Source organism: Corella eumyota, chromosome 2 (assembly GCF_963082875.1).
Source record: "Corella eumyota chromosome 2, kaCorEumy4.1, whole genome shotgun sequence".
NCBI classification, from domain to species: domain Eukaryota; kingdom Metazoa; phylum Chordata; class Ascidiacea; order Phlebobranchia; family Corellidae; genus Corella; species Corella eumyota.
The window spans coordinates 6,364,058-6,378,195 of NC_137491.1; the positions used below are offsets into that span (position 1 = coordinate 6,364,058).

Below are 14,138 nucleotides of genomic sequence, written 5' to 3' on the forward strand. Positions count from 1 at the left end.
CAAATCAGCAAATAACTGAACAACTGCATAAATCATAATTCATGTAAGTCAGGATATAAGAATAAGGTGAAAGTAATGGTAACTGCATAATACAACATTAATTCCAATTAAATTTATTGCATATAGGTACATAGCGTTGGCTTGACTGCATAAACAAAGTTGAAGAAATAATATCATCCATACATTTAAAAAAAACTTTTTTGACATTATTAAAATTACAAAAAATGTACTTATCGCAAAACACAAAACAGTAACTTGTGTATAAATTTTCAAATAAAAAAGTGCATGCATTATTTGTTTATATTAAATTAACCTGACAGCGGTTCTATAAAATATTAACTTTTCAACAAAAAAAAAATATATTTGGCAGATATCAGCTTATCACAAATTTGTTACAAAACTTTTTAAATACATTGTAAAAATACAATATTAGTAAAACATGGGGAAATCTCTTAATGTTCTTTTATATCAAAGTTGTTTTACATAAAGGGGTTTAATAATTCTTTGGTTAAACTTTAAGATCAGCAGACTTATCCAAGATAGCTAGAAAAGGTGAAAAATAGGAACCGAGTGCCATTCTGCCATCACTTAATTCTCTGACTTCAGTTAAACCAATCTGCAGCTCACCATTTGGACTTTGCAGAACTTGAATAATTTCGCCCTGGTCGTTTATTTCCATCAAAGTACTGTGCTCAATTTTGTATACCATCATTTGAAGCCTAAAACATTTTGTGTTTTAGATAAATTTGAAAAAAAAAAAAAATAAAACAAAATTACTAAAAGTTAAATTTAACATTAGGTTCTTCAAGTTTAAAATTTTGCCATCTTTAAATTTAAGATGCAAAAAAAATAGCAAAGTTATACTTACACGAAAAGAAAGTTTTGTGGTATAAGGCCACAAATTGTTTGTCGTACAACAGGCAATCGGTTAAAGATCTTGGAAAGAAAGTTTGGAACATGAGATCCTGGAACCCAAAAATTCCCTCTGCTGTTCAACACTATGTTGTCAGGCATAACTGAACAATATATATTTTTTTAAATAAATTACAACAAATCTTTCCTTATAATTTTGTAAGATTCCTTTTAAAAAAAAAGGCAAAAACATAAAAAAAATTTTTACCTGGCAATGAAATCAGTTTCTTAGTTTTTAATGTCTCCAAATCCACAATCCTTACTCGATAATAAACCAATTCAGATATTATCAAACTTTTTTCATCCTTTGAAAGTTCAATGCCACTTGGTGTACAAACACTCGACATCAAAACTTTAAGTTTATCAGTTGCAAGATCATATCTAAAAATTCTTCCAGCGCACCTACCTACATAACAGTTAATATTTTAAAGTTAATATCACTAAACAAATTGAAAAAAAAAACACTATTTTTATAGTTATAATGGATAATATATAATACAAGGCTTTAGGCTTAATATTTTTATTATAATACTCTAATATAAAGTACTTTAGTAGCTACATTATTAGTTTAATTTCTATAGTTTATTGTTTCTATTCATAAACCTACCATCAAGGAAAGCATGCACTTGACCATGCTTATAAATCGAATAGTCCATGTGAAAGTCGGTAAAGTAAACAACTTTTCCATCTTTTGACAGAGTTAAATGATCTGGGGATTTCAAGGGTGGTGTAGCTTTTGTGGGTTGAACAAGTTGTGTAATTAACCCAGATCTAATATTAACTGAGTAGATTCCATAAAATGCATCGGCAACATATAATCTGCCATTTTTAAATCTTAAACCTTGGAAAAACAAAATAAGAAAATATTGATATTTCTAGTCGGTAACAGAAAAGTAAAATTAACTTTTGGTTTTATTTTTTAATACCTTAATTTAAAAAATATTTTGGAAATATTGTTTATACTTTAAAAGAACTATTTTTTTTATAAAAAGTGTCTAGAAAATTTAAGTAAACCTTAAGAATTTAATACGCTAACTTATATTAAATTCATTTTTACCTAAAGCTCTTCCAGTTTTAACTCTTTTATCAGTTGGTATTCCTCCATACACATTAGTGGTCAAATTTCTCACCAAACCTTCACCAATTTCAACTTTTTTTCGTGAAGGCATTATCTGAACAATTCTCCCATCTTCTAATCCAATATAAATATTTTTGACATCATCTTCAACAATACTAGCTGGTCCTGGCAGATCTAGAACTCTAAAGTATATCAATTTTATTTTTTCAAATGATTCATATAAATATAAAATACATCTAAAGTTAAGTAGTAAAGTTTGTAGCAACAAGTCTTCACTACTTCATAGCTTTTTTAGCTATTTTTATTAACAAGAAACAATATACCCAGTAATCAGTTGGCCGCGGTTTGGCGACTATTATTGATTTAACATTCTAATATACTTACAAATAGTTTAATTTAAAATAAAAAAATACATTTACTTACACTGAACCTTTGGTTAACTTATCATTCAGTGCAAAAACTCCTTCAAATGGAACATAATCAACATCAATTCGAACAGCTTTTATTGGTGAGTTATAGAAGCTGTAGACAAAAACTGATGCAAGAAGGATCAAGAAAATGTACAACTTGATATTAGACTCATTTCCCCCTTTTTCCTGGTTCTCTTCCTTGTTGCCCTTTTCTCCCACCTCTTCATGGTTCACTGCCTCAGGCCTTCTTCTTCTTACATCATCCATTTTTTAATTATTGCACAACAATGTTTTAATTTACAAAAGTCTGTAGCTAAACCTCTAATTTGACAGATTTTTTTAGTTAAAATTAATGTAAAATAAAAATATAATTGAAGATCAAGACAAGCAAACATTAATCAATACAAGCTACCAATAATACTGCTTTAATACCAAATGTAAAAGTTAGCACACAAACAATTTAATAGTACCCTAAAATTTAAACATTCTACATAAAATCAGTTAGTGGGGTAATAAATTTAAGTAGCAGAATAAATTGCAGTGTAATTAATAAATACAATTTGCATAGGTAAATAATTATAGTTTAATTTAAAGAAATTACCACAAAGAATAAAATTAAGGATCTGGACAGTTTAAACTGATGGGCGATAAAAAATTTTCAGAAACAGGTTGTCAAAAGCATCAGTTGCGAAAGCCCGGAAAATCCCAGCAAACTGAGCCCATTTAGGAATCATCAAAAATGCAGATCTCATGGCCCCGTATTCGACTATTTGCCTTGCTGTGTCATCAGTTGGATGGCCTTGAATTTTAACCTTTTGTGGGTAGTCCTTCCATCTGTTTTTCTTGGTTTGAATTGGTCCCAGCAAGCAGATCGTAATAGAGTAATCTTTTTTACCACGAACTAACATTTCAAGGCGCAGCGTTCCATAAAAGTTGTTCAAAGCAGCTTTGTTGGCTCCATATATGGAGTTAAATGGGGTGGGTATATGCCCAGCAAGAGATGAAACAACAACCAAGTGACCATTTGATTTAGTCAGGTGTGGAATTGCATGTGTTGAAAGATGCACATAACTGAGATAATTAATAATTGTTGATTCATTTGCAAACTTGAGGTGAAAATCGGTTAGGTTCCACTGTCCAGCATTGCTTAACCCATAAACATGATTTAAAACTAAGTAATCCAAACCGCCCAACATCTTAACAGCTTTATTGATCACAACTCCAGCCTGGTCCAAGTGAATCATGTCAGCTACAATATAATCTGCTTGTTCTGCACCCAATTCGAGACATTTTTTCACCACCCTTTGCAGTTCTGCCTCTCTTCTTGCTGTGATAACCAATTTAGCTCCCAACTTGGCATATTTGTAAGCTACTTCTTCACCAATATTTTGACTCGCTCCTGTCAAAAAAACACGTTTGCCTTTGACTTCTTTTGGATCAAATGATTTAGATACTAAGTAGAAATACACAACTGCTGCCACAATTGCCACAAACCCAGCTCGCAGCACAAATCCCATTTTGTAATTTTTTATTTAACTAGTGACCTATAAGTATATAGAACATTATGTTAAAAAAAATCTTTACAAAAATAGTGCACACATAAAACAAAATTGTAAACACCAGATAACATAAAAGTTCTTACAAACCTAAACATTAGCATAATAAATAAATTTTGTACTAAAAAGGCAGTACTTCAATAAACTTAAAATATATATTTAAAATTAAAAATAATTATATATAACAAAATAAGTTTAAATACCTACAAAATATCAAAACAAAATATCATAATTTAGTTTTTATTATATATATATTATATTCTTTTAAACATTAATCTATAAAACACCAATTATTCCAAACAACTAGGTTCGATTAATAAAATAAAAATTTAATAAATTGCAACACCCACATTTTTCTTTAAAACTGCAACAACATATTTTAATTGGTTGTCCAGTCAATTCGATGTTTTAAAACTTCAATTACAATAGATCCTTTAAGCAAATAAATTCCCATGTCCGCTAGAATAGTGTTTGGGTCATTAGAATTTTGCTTTTTATCAGCCTTTTGATTTCCTTCATTTTGTTCTAAAGATTGAACAATTTCTTCTTTTAGTAACAGGGCACTTCCGTGCTGGAGATTAAGTAACAAACAGGATTCTTTTATTCTTTTAAAATAATTTTCAGGGCGATTAGTGTACAACCCAAACAACGGAAACAAATTACGTTTCATATCGAATTGAAGTTGCGCTGCACCACCCATGTTAAAATGATTGGACATGATAAGCTCAGTAAATAAATATCGGTCAATATCCTCAGCAAGATCTTTCCAAAATCTTATAAACAAAGCACCAGATAGTCTTTGCTCATACTGAAACAACCTTTCTTGTAACACTTCGAGCATTGGACAAGCTGTTTGAGACACAACACTAGTCCCATGTTTGTCATCAACTACAGGCATTGCCATCCATTCTTCTTGATCCAAATAAGGGCGACACTTAGCTTTAAACTCTGAGAAAACAATTTGAGTAAGAGTAGAAACCCCTTCAGTGCATATTCTTTCATATAGTTCAATCATATGATCAAAAACAGTCTCATTGCTTGTTAAATCATCATGTGATGTGATATTGTGAACTTGAAAGTTGGTGCTCTGACTCTTTATGTCTGTTGAATAATTATCTTGCAAACATTTTAAATCCAGAAAAAATAGGTTATCAGCCCATTCTTTTAAAACAATAGTGATGTAAAATGCTGCATTTAAAATCGAAAAGCGATCATTATTCATAGGGTTTGTAATAATGCTCCTTATCATTTGAGTAAGACGTATTCGAAAATCGTCCAACAAAAACAACTGAAGGTTAAGAAACTGCAATTTCATCTGATCTGAAGGTATATTTTTGTACCTATCTGTCAAGGTTAACAACATCGTAATAAAGTATTCAGAGCATTTTGGGGTCTTCATGTCATCAATGTTTTCCTCATTTCCTTCAACAATTTCAATTTCCCAACTTTGATCGGAAAGCATTGAGTCTAATCGCTCGATAGCATTTGTTTTCTCTATAGTTAACCATTTTTGTATGTAGGTTGGTTGCACTAATACAGTAAGGGGGCTATGCTGTTTAAGCAACGAATCCGGAATGTCATATGCTGTTCTTAATTCCTGATCGAATAATAATAGTTCATCAACAGTATGCGTGAATAAGTCATCTGAATAAACTATTTCTTGCATGTCTACCATTAGCTTTTGACTTACTAACTGCAACAAACCTCTAGTGAACATCATAACGGCATCAACATGCGAATAATTACTGTTGTCTAAAATAGGTTGAATTATATTCTCCAGAAAGCTAGAATGATTACCAACCCAGTTAAGGACTTGCGCTAAATACCATTCTGGTCTATGCAAGGCATTCGTTTGTTTGTTTCCAACAAAGTGATACTTAAATCTTTTTCTTAAAGTTTTCAGCAAAAATTGAAACGGTAGAAGAATGATATCTTTGTCATAATATTCAAACAATTGTAAATTTCCTTCTGATGAATTATCCTTTTTTTCATTTTCATCCTTTAACAGAAAACTGGGAAGTTGAATAGTAAGAAGATTGCCAACAACATCTTCAAGATGTCCCATGGAATATGCAGAGGAGTGAAGAGATTCATCATTTGCAAAATTAAAAGATCCTGGAGAAGAAAGAAAGGGCCAGTTGATTTTCTTTAAAATTGCATCTAAATCGTTTCCCAATTTTTCTTTTAAAATGTTATACCAGAACATAATAGTTTTTTTTAGAAAAGACACCAAAGTATGACAGCTTGTTTGATTTTTCTTCAAGAGAACAATCATGTCAACAAAGTTCTTAAAATGATCGCAAGCATCTTTCATGCAGTCGCTTAGAATAGATTGTCGTATTTCTCCACTTGTGCCCTCAATTTTAGCAATCCAACTTAAATAATAAACATAACATTCTACTTCATCAACACTTGATAAGTACTGCTGTATTTTTTCAAGATTTTGTTGATTTTTTTGCAAAAACTCCTCAATTTTTTTATCATGTTTTAATTTTATATCTAGAAGGTCATCAGATTTTTTGATTGATGTCTTAATGTTAGTTAATAATTTGTTCAATTTTTCAGGTTCGTTTGTTGTTGTGATATTCAATCTTCTTTTTAAATTTACTTTCTTCTTTTTGGCTTCCTCAAATATATGTTCTATGTTCTTTAAACTTGCGAGATCATCTCCAAAAGTGGTTTCCAAAAAATTTTTTAATTCATTTTCATTATCCATATTTATTTATAAAAAGTTTAACTTAAAACCACAAAAAATCTAAAGAAAAAAACAGAAAATTGATCATTTTGCAATAGTAAAATTATAATGAACACAAACTGTAAGTAACATGATTTTGATGGAATAAACAATGTTAAGGTACAGAAAAGTTAAGGTTATAATTGTATTTCTAAAAAAATGCTGTTTACTCAGTATTCATAAAAAATAAACTAATAGGCACCTCTTTTTAACGATAAACTAACAGGATTTAAAAAAAGATACATATACAAAAAAGGTAACAAAATTGTTTCTAATAAATTCTAAAAAAATATTAAATAAGTTTAACACAAATGTTTTTTAAAATGGTGAATTTGGTAAATAATTGAACCCTGGTTCCAAAGGTGACGCTGCGTAAATATTTTTGTTAAGTGAATTTGGAGTAAAATTATTGTTGTCAATCTTATCCAAAAATTCTTCCATACTAACATCATCATCTGGATTGAGTTCTTGTTTTTGTAACCTAGGTACACTCCCTTCCCATTCCTTATACAAAGGTTCAATAAAACTAGAAGATCTTTTTAATAAATAGGGATCAAATGGAAAAAAAGAATTTAATGGGTTGTTTGGAGAAGCAACTGATGATATCATCTGTCTATTATTTCTATCCACAATTGTATCGCAATACACTAATTGGTGAATTCTCATAGTTGATGAGAACAGATTCACAATAGTAACTTGACAAGCTTGTAAGGGGTTCAGATGGCAAGTTATCAAGTGTTGCAAATTTAATCCAAGGATGTAATTTCGTCCCAATTTGGAGTCCAGAATTTCCTTATGGCGAAATATGATGACATAAAATATAGCTTGAGACACACTGTAAAATGTTCCATGCTTTTGTATATCACAGCAAAATGAGTCACCTGACATCACATCAGTATTCTCTTTAATGTATTTGTTGGTCCAAGATGTCATATTATCCAGCCATTTCGCCACAGTTTTCAAGGAAATAAAGTTTCCGCGTGCCAGTAGACTGCCCATGTAACAGCAAGAAGATTGCCTATAAATACCTGCAATATGTGGTGATAATACTTTGTTCCAACAATGTTTTAAGAATATTGAGCAAAGTTCTAATTGAAAACTAGAAATGAAAAACAACAAAAACTGAGTGTGAACCGTTCCATCCACTGGCAAAATACGATTATCAAATACAGACAAAAGGCAGTTTAACAACTTTTTAGAATCGTCAAGTTGAAGCTCATCCTTTTTGTAGCACGCACCATGAATATATTTAAACAATATGTTCATTAAAACATCAAGTTTGTCGGCAAGTTGGTGCTTCATTTCATTTTTGTTCTCCTCTTTTTTCTCAACATCATCCATCTCCATGTCAAACATATTTTCCATGTTTTCTAGATCGTCCTCCAGTTCCTCAATTTCATGTCTGGGCGAGTGAACATCGATCTCAATAATGTGTTTAACAATAAGCTCCAGAAAAAAATGAATCGATCCAGGAAAGTAAGTTGTGATGATCAGAAGGTTTTCAACATAACACACAAGAAAATTTTGTGGCTTTCTAAAGTAGGGAAAACAATCGGAAAAAACTTTTTCAGCAATGCTAGTGGAGAGTGGAATTATTGTAAAAATTGACTTTAAAATGGAATGAATAGTTTTGAAAATTTCCTCTTCGGTCAAGACAGAAATAGTTATTGGATTAGTATTGCTTTTTTCCGGTGTAAAACAATTTACGAGTTTTAGTATTACAGTTCTTAGATGAATAGGATTAGAAGTGACAAGGGCAATTACAAAATTATGAAATGCAGACACTACTTCTTTTTCCCTTTTCATCCACTGTATTTTTAAAAGAGCATCCACCATTGGTTTGTGGGTTTTATCCAACAAATGAACATTCTCGATGGACTGCTGGAGCCAATCAATAATCTCAGTTGATCTCAAAGTTGTATCTGAAACTTGAGTAATCAGCATGTTGTAGTTTCCTAAAATTCCTTTGGAATATTCTTGCAAAACTTGAACTATTTTTCCATCAAATCTAACATTAATTTTCTTCATAGAGTTTTTGCTCAAGCTCCTACGTAAATGGCTCATTTTAAAGTTTTAAAGATTTATGCTTTTTCAATTAGCAGATAAAATACACAACACAAGAGTTATCGCAAAATATGAAATCAAGATTCCACGTGTATAACAAACAAATAGCCACCGAGCAAATACAGCAAAAACCCCAAAGCAAAGATTGTAACCCTTTTGCGACCTACTATATTTCTCACACTATTTCTAACATTATTAGAGCATAGAATAGATGGTAAACTACCTTTTTATCTATGGTTTAGTTTAACAATATTTATTTAAATATTTAATAAAACTTTGCACATTTTTATTCTTTTACACGTATTAAATGTTGGCAAATAAAAATAGTTAGACTAAAAAAAATGTTTTGTAATATAGTTAAACCCAAACATTTTTTTTACATAGCGGATATATATTTAAAAGCATATGTTTCCAGGATGTATTATAATCCACTTTCAACATTTTTTTCGCTTATGTGCTTTTGCATTTTATGGAACTTTACACAACATTACAATGTTTATAAATCCGTGGTTTAAATAAAATTATAAATGTAATAATTAACTATTTATTTACAATAAATCTCGTTCACATTTAAACATTGTATTAAAAATTGATTAATTTAAAAAAAACTTAAAATGTGGTAAACAAAAGTAAATAGTAATTAAACACTTGAAAGTCAAGTTTGTGATTTATTTTTTTACAAAAAAATGTTAAAAGTGATTTATTTTTTTACAAAAAAATGTTTTAGATATATTTTATATCTATGTTTGCTTTTAAGCTAAATCACAATATATCGTTGGAATAAGATAACATCATTTTTTAGAAATGTGGTCTTTTCTAAACAGTAAAAAGCCACGTAACATATCATTTTACTTAAAGACAGGGCATATTATTTTACATAAAACGAGATTTTCCCGTCAAAAACATCTTAGAATTGTATTTATCAGTTAAAAATCCTGTTTTAGAATTCTCGTTATGCAATTTGAGCTCAACTAATACCGTAAATTGTTGTCGTTTTACGACAACGACACGTAATAGAAAGTCATTTATTCGCGCAAAATTGTCTGGGCGGGGACTGAAATAAACAAACGCGACTATAAATCTCGAGACTTTTTTTGTGTTAACACATTCGGTTTTTATACCAATTTGAAAAGTGCTTAAGGCAAAGTTCCTAAATAAATTAAACTTTGTTGGTTGAGTTTGGTAATCTCAAAATTTTAGTAACATAATGATTAAAACTCGTTTAAAAGTAGTTAGACTATGATTTTAAAATATAAGAAAACTTAATTTTACGTATTTCTGTTAACAGAACTCTAGCTATGGCTTTTAATAAGTTGATCGCAATGTTGGTGACAGTTTTAATTTATTTGTTGTGCGTCTCAAGCACTTCGGGTGAAAGATGTAAGCGACAGACAAGAACTTGTAATGTCACTTTAGCTGATGGTACCTGGGAATTAACTAGTTATAGTTGTGGGCAAACTTGTTGCGGTAACTTACTCATTAATTCATTGTTATTTTGTTTCTAATGATATATTTCTGAATTTAATATAAGAGAAAACTAGTTTATGCAAACAAATATATTTGCATACGAACAAAATGAAATTCTTTAGCTAAAATTAATTTAAAATTCAAAATCAATTTTTTTTAGCTAATGCCTTACATAACACCACTGACAATTTGCTGGAATGTTGTGGTGACGAAACTTTTGGTGAAATCTACAACACTCAAACACAAAAGTGCTGCACATGGAATTATCAAAAGACTTTTCGAATTCACGAAAATTTCACATCGGTATTATTTAATTTTTCCGAGCAAAGATTTTTATTATTTCTAAACTTTAAATAACAAAAACGCTAGAAACTTACGACCAGTCTAATTTGCAACTTAGACGTTGGTTAGCAAACATTTTTTTAGGAGATTTAAATAGTTTTTATATGGTAAACAGGCATGAAATTAGGACAAGTTTTAATTAAGTATATTTGTTTTAGGCTGACTTTTGTTGCGGTACAAGTTTGTTTCGAGCAGATCAGCACAGAGAAGGTCTGTCATGTTGTGCTGGCTGGAGAACCGAAGCTCAAATTTTTAATGTACGAACTGAGATGTGCTGCGAAGGAGTGCGGGCATTTGCCAGTAAGCAAATTTATAAGATTTTAGCCAAAAAAGATCTCTAACCTTTTAGCACAAAAGATGATTAATTCTGCTAAAATATATTAGCTCAATTTTTATAGATCTTAAAATCCCCCGCCAAAATAGCGGAATTAAAATTTAAAATTTACAAATTTTTAAGACGATACTGCTTATACATCGTGCTGTGGTCAAACTTCATTTGACAGGAGAACAAATTCGTGTCCTTGTAACGACAAGCAAGTAGCGATCGGCCTTCCACAAAACGAAGCCGGTTGCTGCCATAATCCTAACGGAACACAAACAGGTTATAACACGAACACTCAACAGTGTTGTAATGGAAATCCCTACTTTACCGATACGGAATTTTGCTGTGGAAATTTTGTCGGGCTTAAAGATTCCCAGGTATGATAAGATAAACTAAAATTGTAATATAAAACCGCAAGGTAGACTGGAAAACGCCTAAAGGTAGACTGGAAAATTATTGAAATCATAACTTAATTTAAATTACCGCAACTTTAAAGAGCTATTTTTATTACCTGTTTATAGGTGTGTTGTGACGGAGTGCTGGCCAGCAGTGGCGCGGCAAACACGACCAACGAGTTAGCATGTTGTGTTTTAAATGATGGTACAACATCTGTATATGATACTAGCGTTGAAATATGTTGCAATGGAGAAATAACCGCTCAATCAACAATAGTAAGTTGTCCGTATAATTCTAAACGGTTTAAGTATCTACTTCTTAAAGTAGTTGTAAAACGTGTTGATGTGTATTAAACAATATTCTTTTGCAATCACCATAAGTCAATGTGGTTGTAAAGTTTTTGATGTACTTCGTGCGGTACTTTAATAAGTTTTATTTTTATAATAGCCGGATGAGGCCCAAGTATGTTGTGGTGATGTTCTTTATACCCTATTAACTGCCGGAGAATCATGTTGTAACGGCCAACCATTTGCAAGTGCAACTTCAGTGTGCTGTAACAATACTGTTTCTGTAAGTTTAAACTAATAAAAATTTATAAAGCGAATAAGGAAGGTATTGGTTTATTTCTAGTTGTTTTAAAAAAGTAAAACACTACACTAGTTACATAAAACGCTTATTTTAACTTTTAGCCTGGAGACCGCTGTTGTAATGATTTCGCTTACTCGTCATCGAATCAAATCTGCTGCGGTGGCCTTATCGACATCGTGAGTCAACCATTTTGAATACGTTGTGTAGAAAGTCCAAATTCTATTTTAATACATTAAACATTTTAGGATGTCACGTATGAACAAGCAGCGTGCTGTAGCAACCAGTCGTTCGACGCCTTATCACAAACATGTTGCGGTAACACAGTATTTGACAACAATTTTCTACCCGTAAGTTTATGTCATTATTAAGTCAAATTCTTTTATTAATATTAAAATACAGCATTGTTAAAATGATAAATATAAAGTTTGTTATTATTTGCAATAAATTCCTTGTTATATTTAATTTAAATTGTATAACATTTTAGAATGGTGAAATAAGTCGAACAACGAGATGCTGTGGAGATTTTGGAGCACCGGATACGCTGACTCCATATGATTACAGATTAAGTACTTGTTGTGAGGGATCCATCGAAGACTTAGGTATGTATGCTTTGGCAATTATGTTTCAGTTAATCTGTAAATGTATTAAAACCAGCATCGTTAGGGTAAATTTGTGTGAAGCTATACTATAACCTGCAGGATAAAGAACATAACAATCTCTTACAGGTAACATCACGTGGCACCAAGCTCAATGCTGTGGTAGAGTTGCAATCGATGCAACGTACTACATGTGTTGTGATGCTGTTCCTGTGGAAAGATGGTACGGTGAAGAAACTGATTGTTGCAGTGGCCAACCTATAAACTCAACTATAAGCATGTGCTGTGATGGCGTTACTCAGCCTAGAAATGGAACTACCGAATGCTGTGGTAAGATATTAAAGTGTTATTCAATACATTTAAAAACATTTATTTTTTAACACTTAAAAGTAATTTTTAGTATGGTTGTAATATGTTATTCCAAAAAAAATCATTTTTTATCTATATTTATCCTTAATGTGGTAAGGTCGACTTGACGACCTAAGTATAGAGTAACAACTGTTTCTTCGACCCAGTTTCGAGTTGCCTTGGCAGTTTGATATATTGTTGATTATATTAGCCTAATAATTACGCTGCTATTTAAGCAGGAGTTTATACCGCTTGTGGCGCCTTACTCAAGGTCACTACAACATAAGAACAAAGGGAGCGAACCCACGACTTCATGTAGTGTAGCAAGTGTTCTGACTACTACACCACGCTGCTTTTATTCTGTACTTTTTTAATATTTAATACTGTTGCAGGAACCGATGTATACGATACGACAACTGCTAAATGCTGTGACAATATACCCAGAAGTTTAAATGGTGTTGATCCAGACAAGGCTATATGCTGTGGTGATGGCTGTATCGACGGCAGCACTTACTGGTGTTGCAACGGAAAACAATTCCAAAAAGGTTCTGATCAAGGTGTCGACGTTTCTGGCCTTGAATGCAACCAGGTTTTTCCTGGCAAATAAACAAGTACGAAAATATATCAACACAATACATTCCATGAATTACATTTTCAGGCTATTACATTCCCGGGCTAAAAGTTGAAAAATTTTCCCGTAGTACTAACCTTTATTTGTGATGCTATTCTGTATATTTCCCACGCTTTCTTTGTCACTACATTAACGTTTTGTATATTATTTTGTGCATTAAAATGTCTACACAAATGCTAACGGTTTATTGTAGGTCATTTTAACTCTGTGAGACTAGCTAAACAGTTATAAATGAAGAAACTAGCAAAGTAGTGGTAGAAGTGGTATTAGCATTGTTTACATTTTTCTCTTCTTTTACGTAGCATTAAAAACTGAACATTTTTCCGCAATGGAAAGGCGTCGGAATGTGACGTCATTATTTGTCCGCTTTACCCGAGAAATTCCATTAAAACAAAAACTGTGGTATTGCATTATAACGTGGTTGTTTAGGGTTTGTTGTAGTTATACGAAAAGTTTTGTTTTTTGAATTAATTGAAAAGACACATATCTTCTGACATGTTATTAGTTTATGTTGTTATATTAGTTTGCAGTTGAATTGTTTAAAAAATCGTAGAAGTTATATTTAAATGGACAGTTTGAAAAGCGAATTCGAAGTAAAAGGTGACGTTCTGCGTAAACAAATGCGTAGTAGCCAGAGTGATGTGACGTTTTGTGGCAAATTACTTTTTCTTTTCTAGTACTTATTGAATGGGAT

The 14,138-nt window shown here is 31.4% G+C and overlaps 4 protein-coding genes and 1 pseudogene across 4 annotated transcripts; 1 reads left to right on the top strand and 4 right to left on the bottom strand.

The window, feature by feature from the left end:
- Nucleotides 1-31: 31 nt before the first annotated feature.
- On the bottom strand, nt 32-2,788 carry LOC145743544 (adipocyte plasma membrane-associated protein-like). Its single transcript, XM_082561534.1, has 6 exons — nt 2,414-2,788; nt 1,970-2,172; nt 1,516-1,753; nt 1,121-1,314; nt 869-1,016; nt 32-719 (listed from the first exon to the last, which is right to left on the bottom strand). Exons 1-6 carry the CDS (start codon nt 2,665-2,667, stop codon nt 509-511), a joined length of 1,248 nt encoding a protein of 415 aa, XP_082417660.1. The 5' UTR covers nt 2,668-2,788; the 3' UTR covers nt 32-508.
- A 243-nt stretch (nt 2,789-3,031) lies between these two features.
- LOC145743546 (hydroxysteroid 11-beta-dehydrogenase 1-like protein pseudogene) lies at nt 3,032-3,940 on the bottom strand (annotated as a pseudogene).
- Nucleotides 3,941-4,278: 338 nt separating this feature from the next.
- LOC145741173 (RAD50-interacting protein 1-like) lies at nt 4,279-6,706 on the bottom strand. The gene has a single exon (XM_082558705.1). It carries the CDS (start codon nt 6,670-6,672, stop codon nt 4,336-4,338), a length of 2,337 nt encoding a protein of 778 aa, XP_082414831.1. The 5' UTR covers nt 6,673-6,706; the 3' UTR covers nt 4,279-4,335.
- A 10-nt stretch (nt 6,707-6,716) lies between these two features.
- LOC145741174 (RNA polymerase I-specific transcription initiation factor RRN3-like) lies at nt 6,717-8,866 on the bottom strand. The gene has a single exon (XM_082558706.1). It carries the CDS (start codon nt 8,752-8,754, stop codon nt 7,009-7,011), a length of 1,746 nt encoding a protein of 581 aa, XP_082414832.1. The 5' UTR covers nt 8,755-8,866; the 3' UTR covers nt 6,717-7,008.
- A 1,197-nt stretch (nt 8,867-10,063) lies between these two features.
- LOC145743089 (uncharacterized) lies at nt 10,064-13,610 on the top strand. Its single transcript, XM_082560973.1, has 11 exons — nt 10,064-10,221; nt 10,382-10,524; nt 10,722-10,863; nt 11,021-11,262; nt 11,407-11,556; nt 11,729-11,851; nt 11,971-12,045; nt 12,115-12,216; nt 12,354-12,468; nt 12,595-12,795; nt 13,206-13,610. The coding sequence occupies exons 1-11, from the start codon at nt 10,077-10,079 to the stop codon at nt 13,418-13,420; spliced, it is 1,653 nt and encodes a 550-aa protein (XP_082417099.1). The 5' UTR covers nt 10,064-10,076; the 3' UTR covers nt 13,421-13,610.
- Nucleotides 13,611-14,138: the final 528 nt, after the last annotated feature.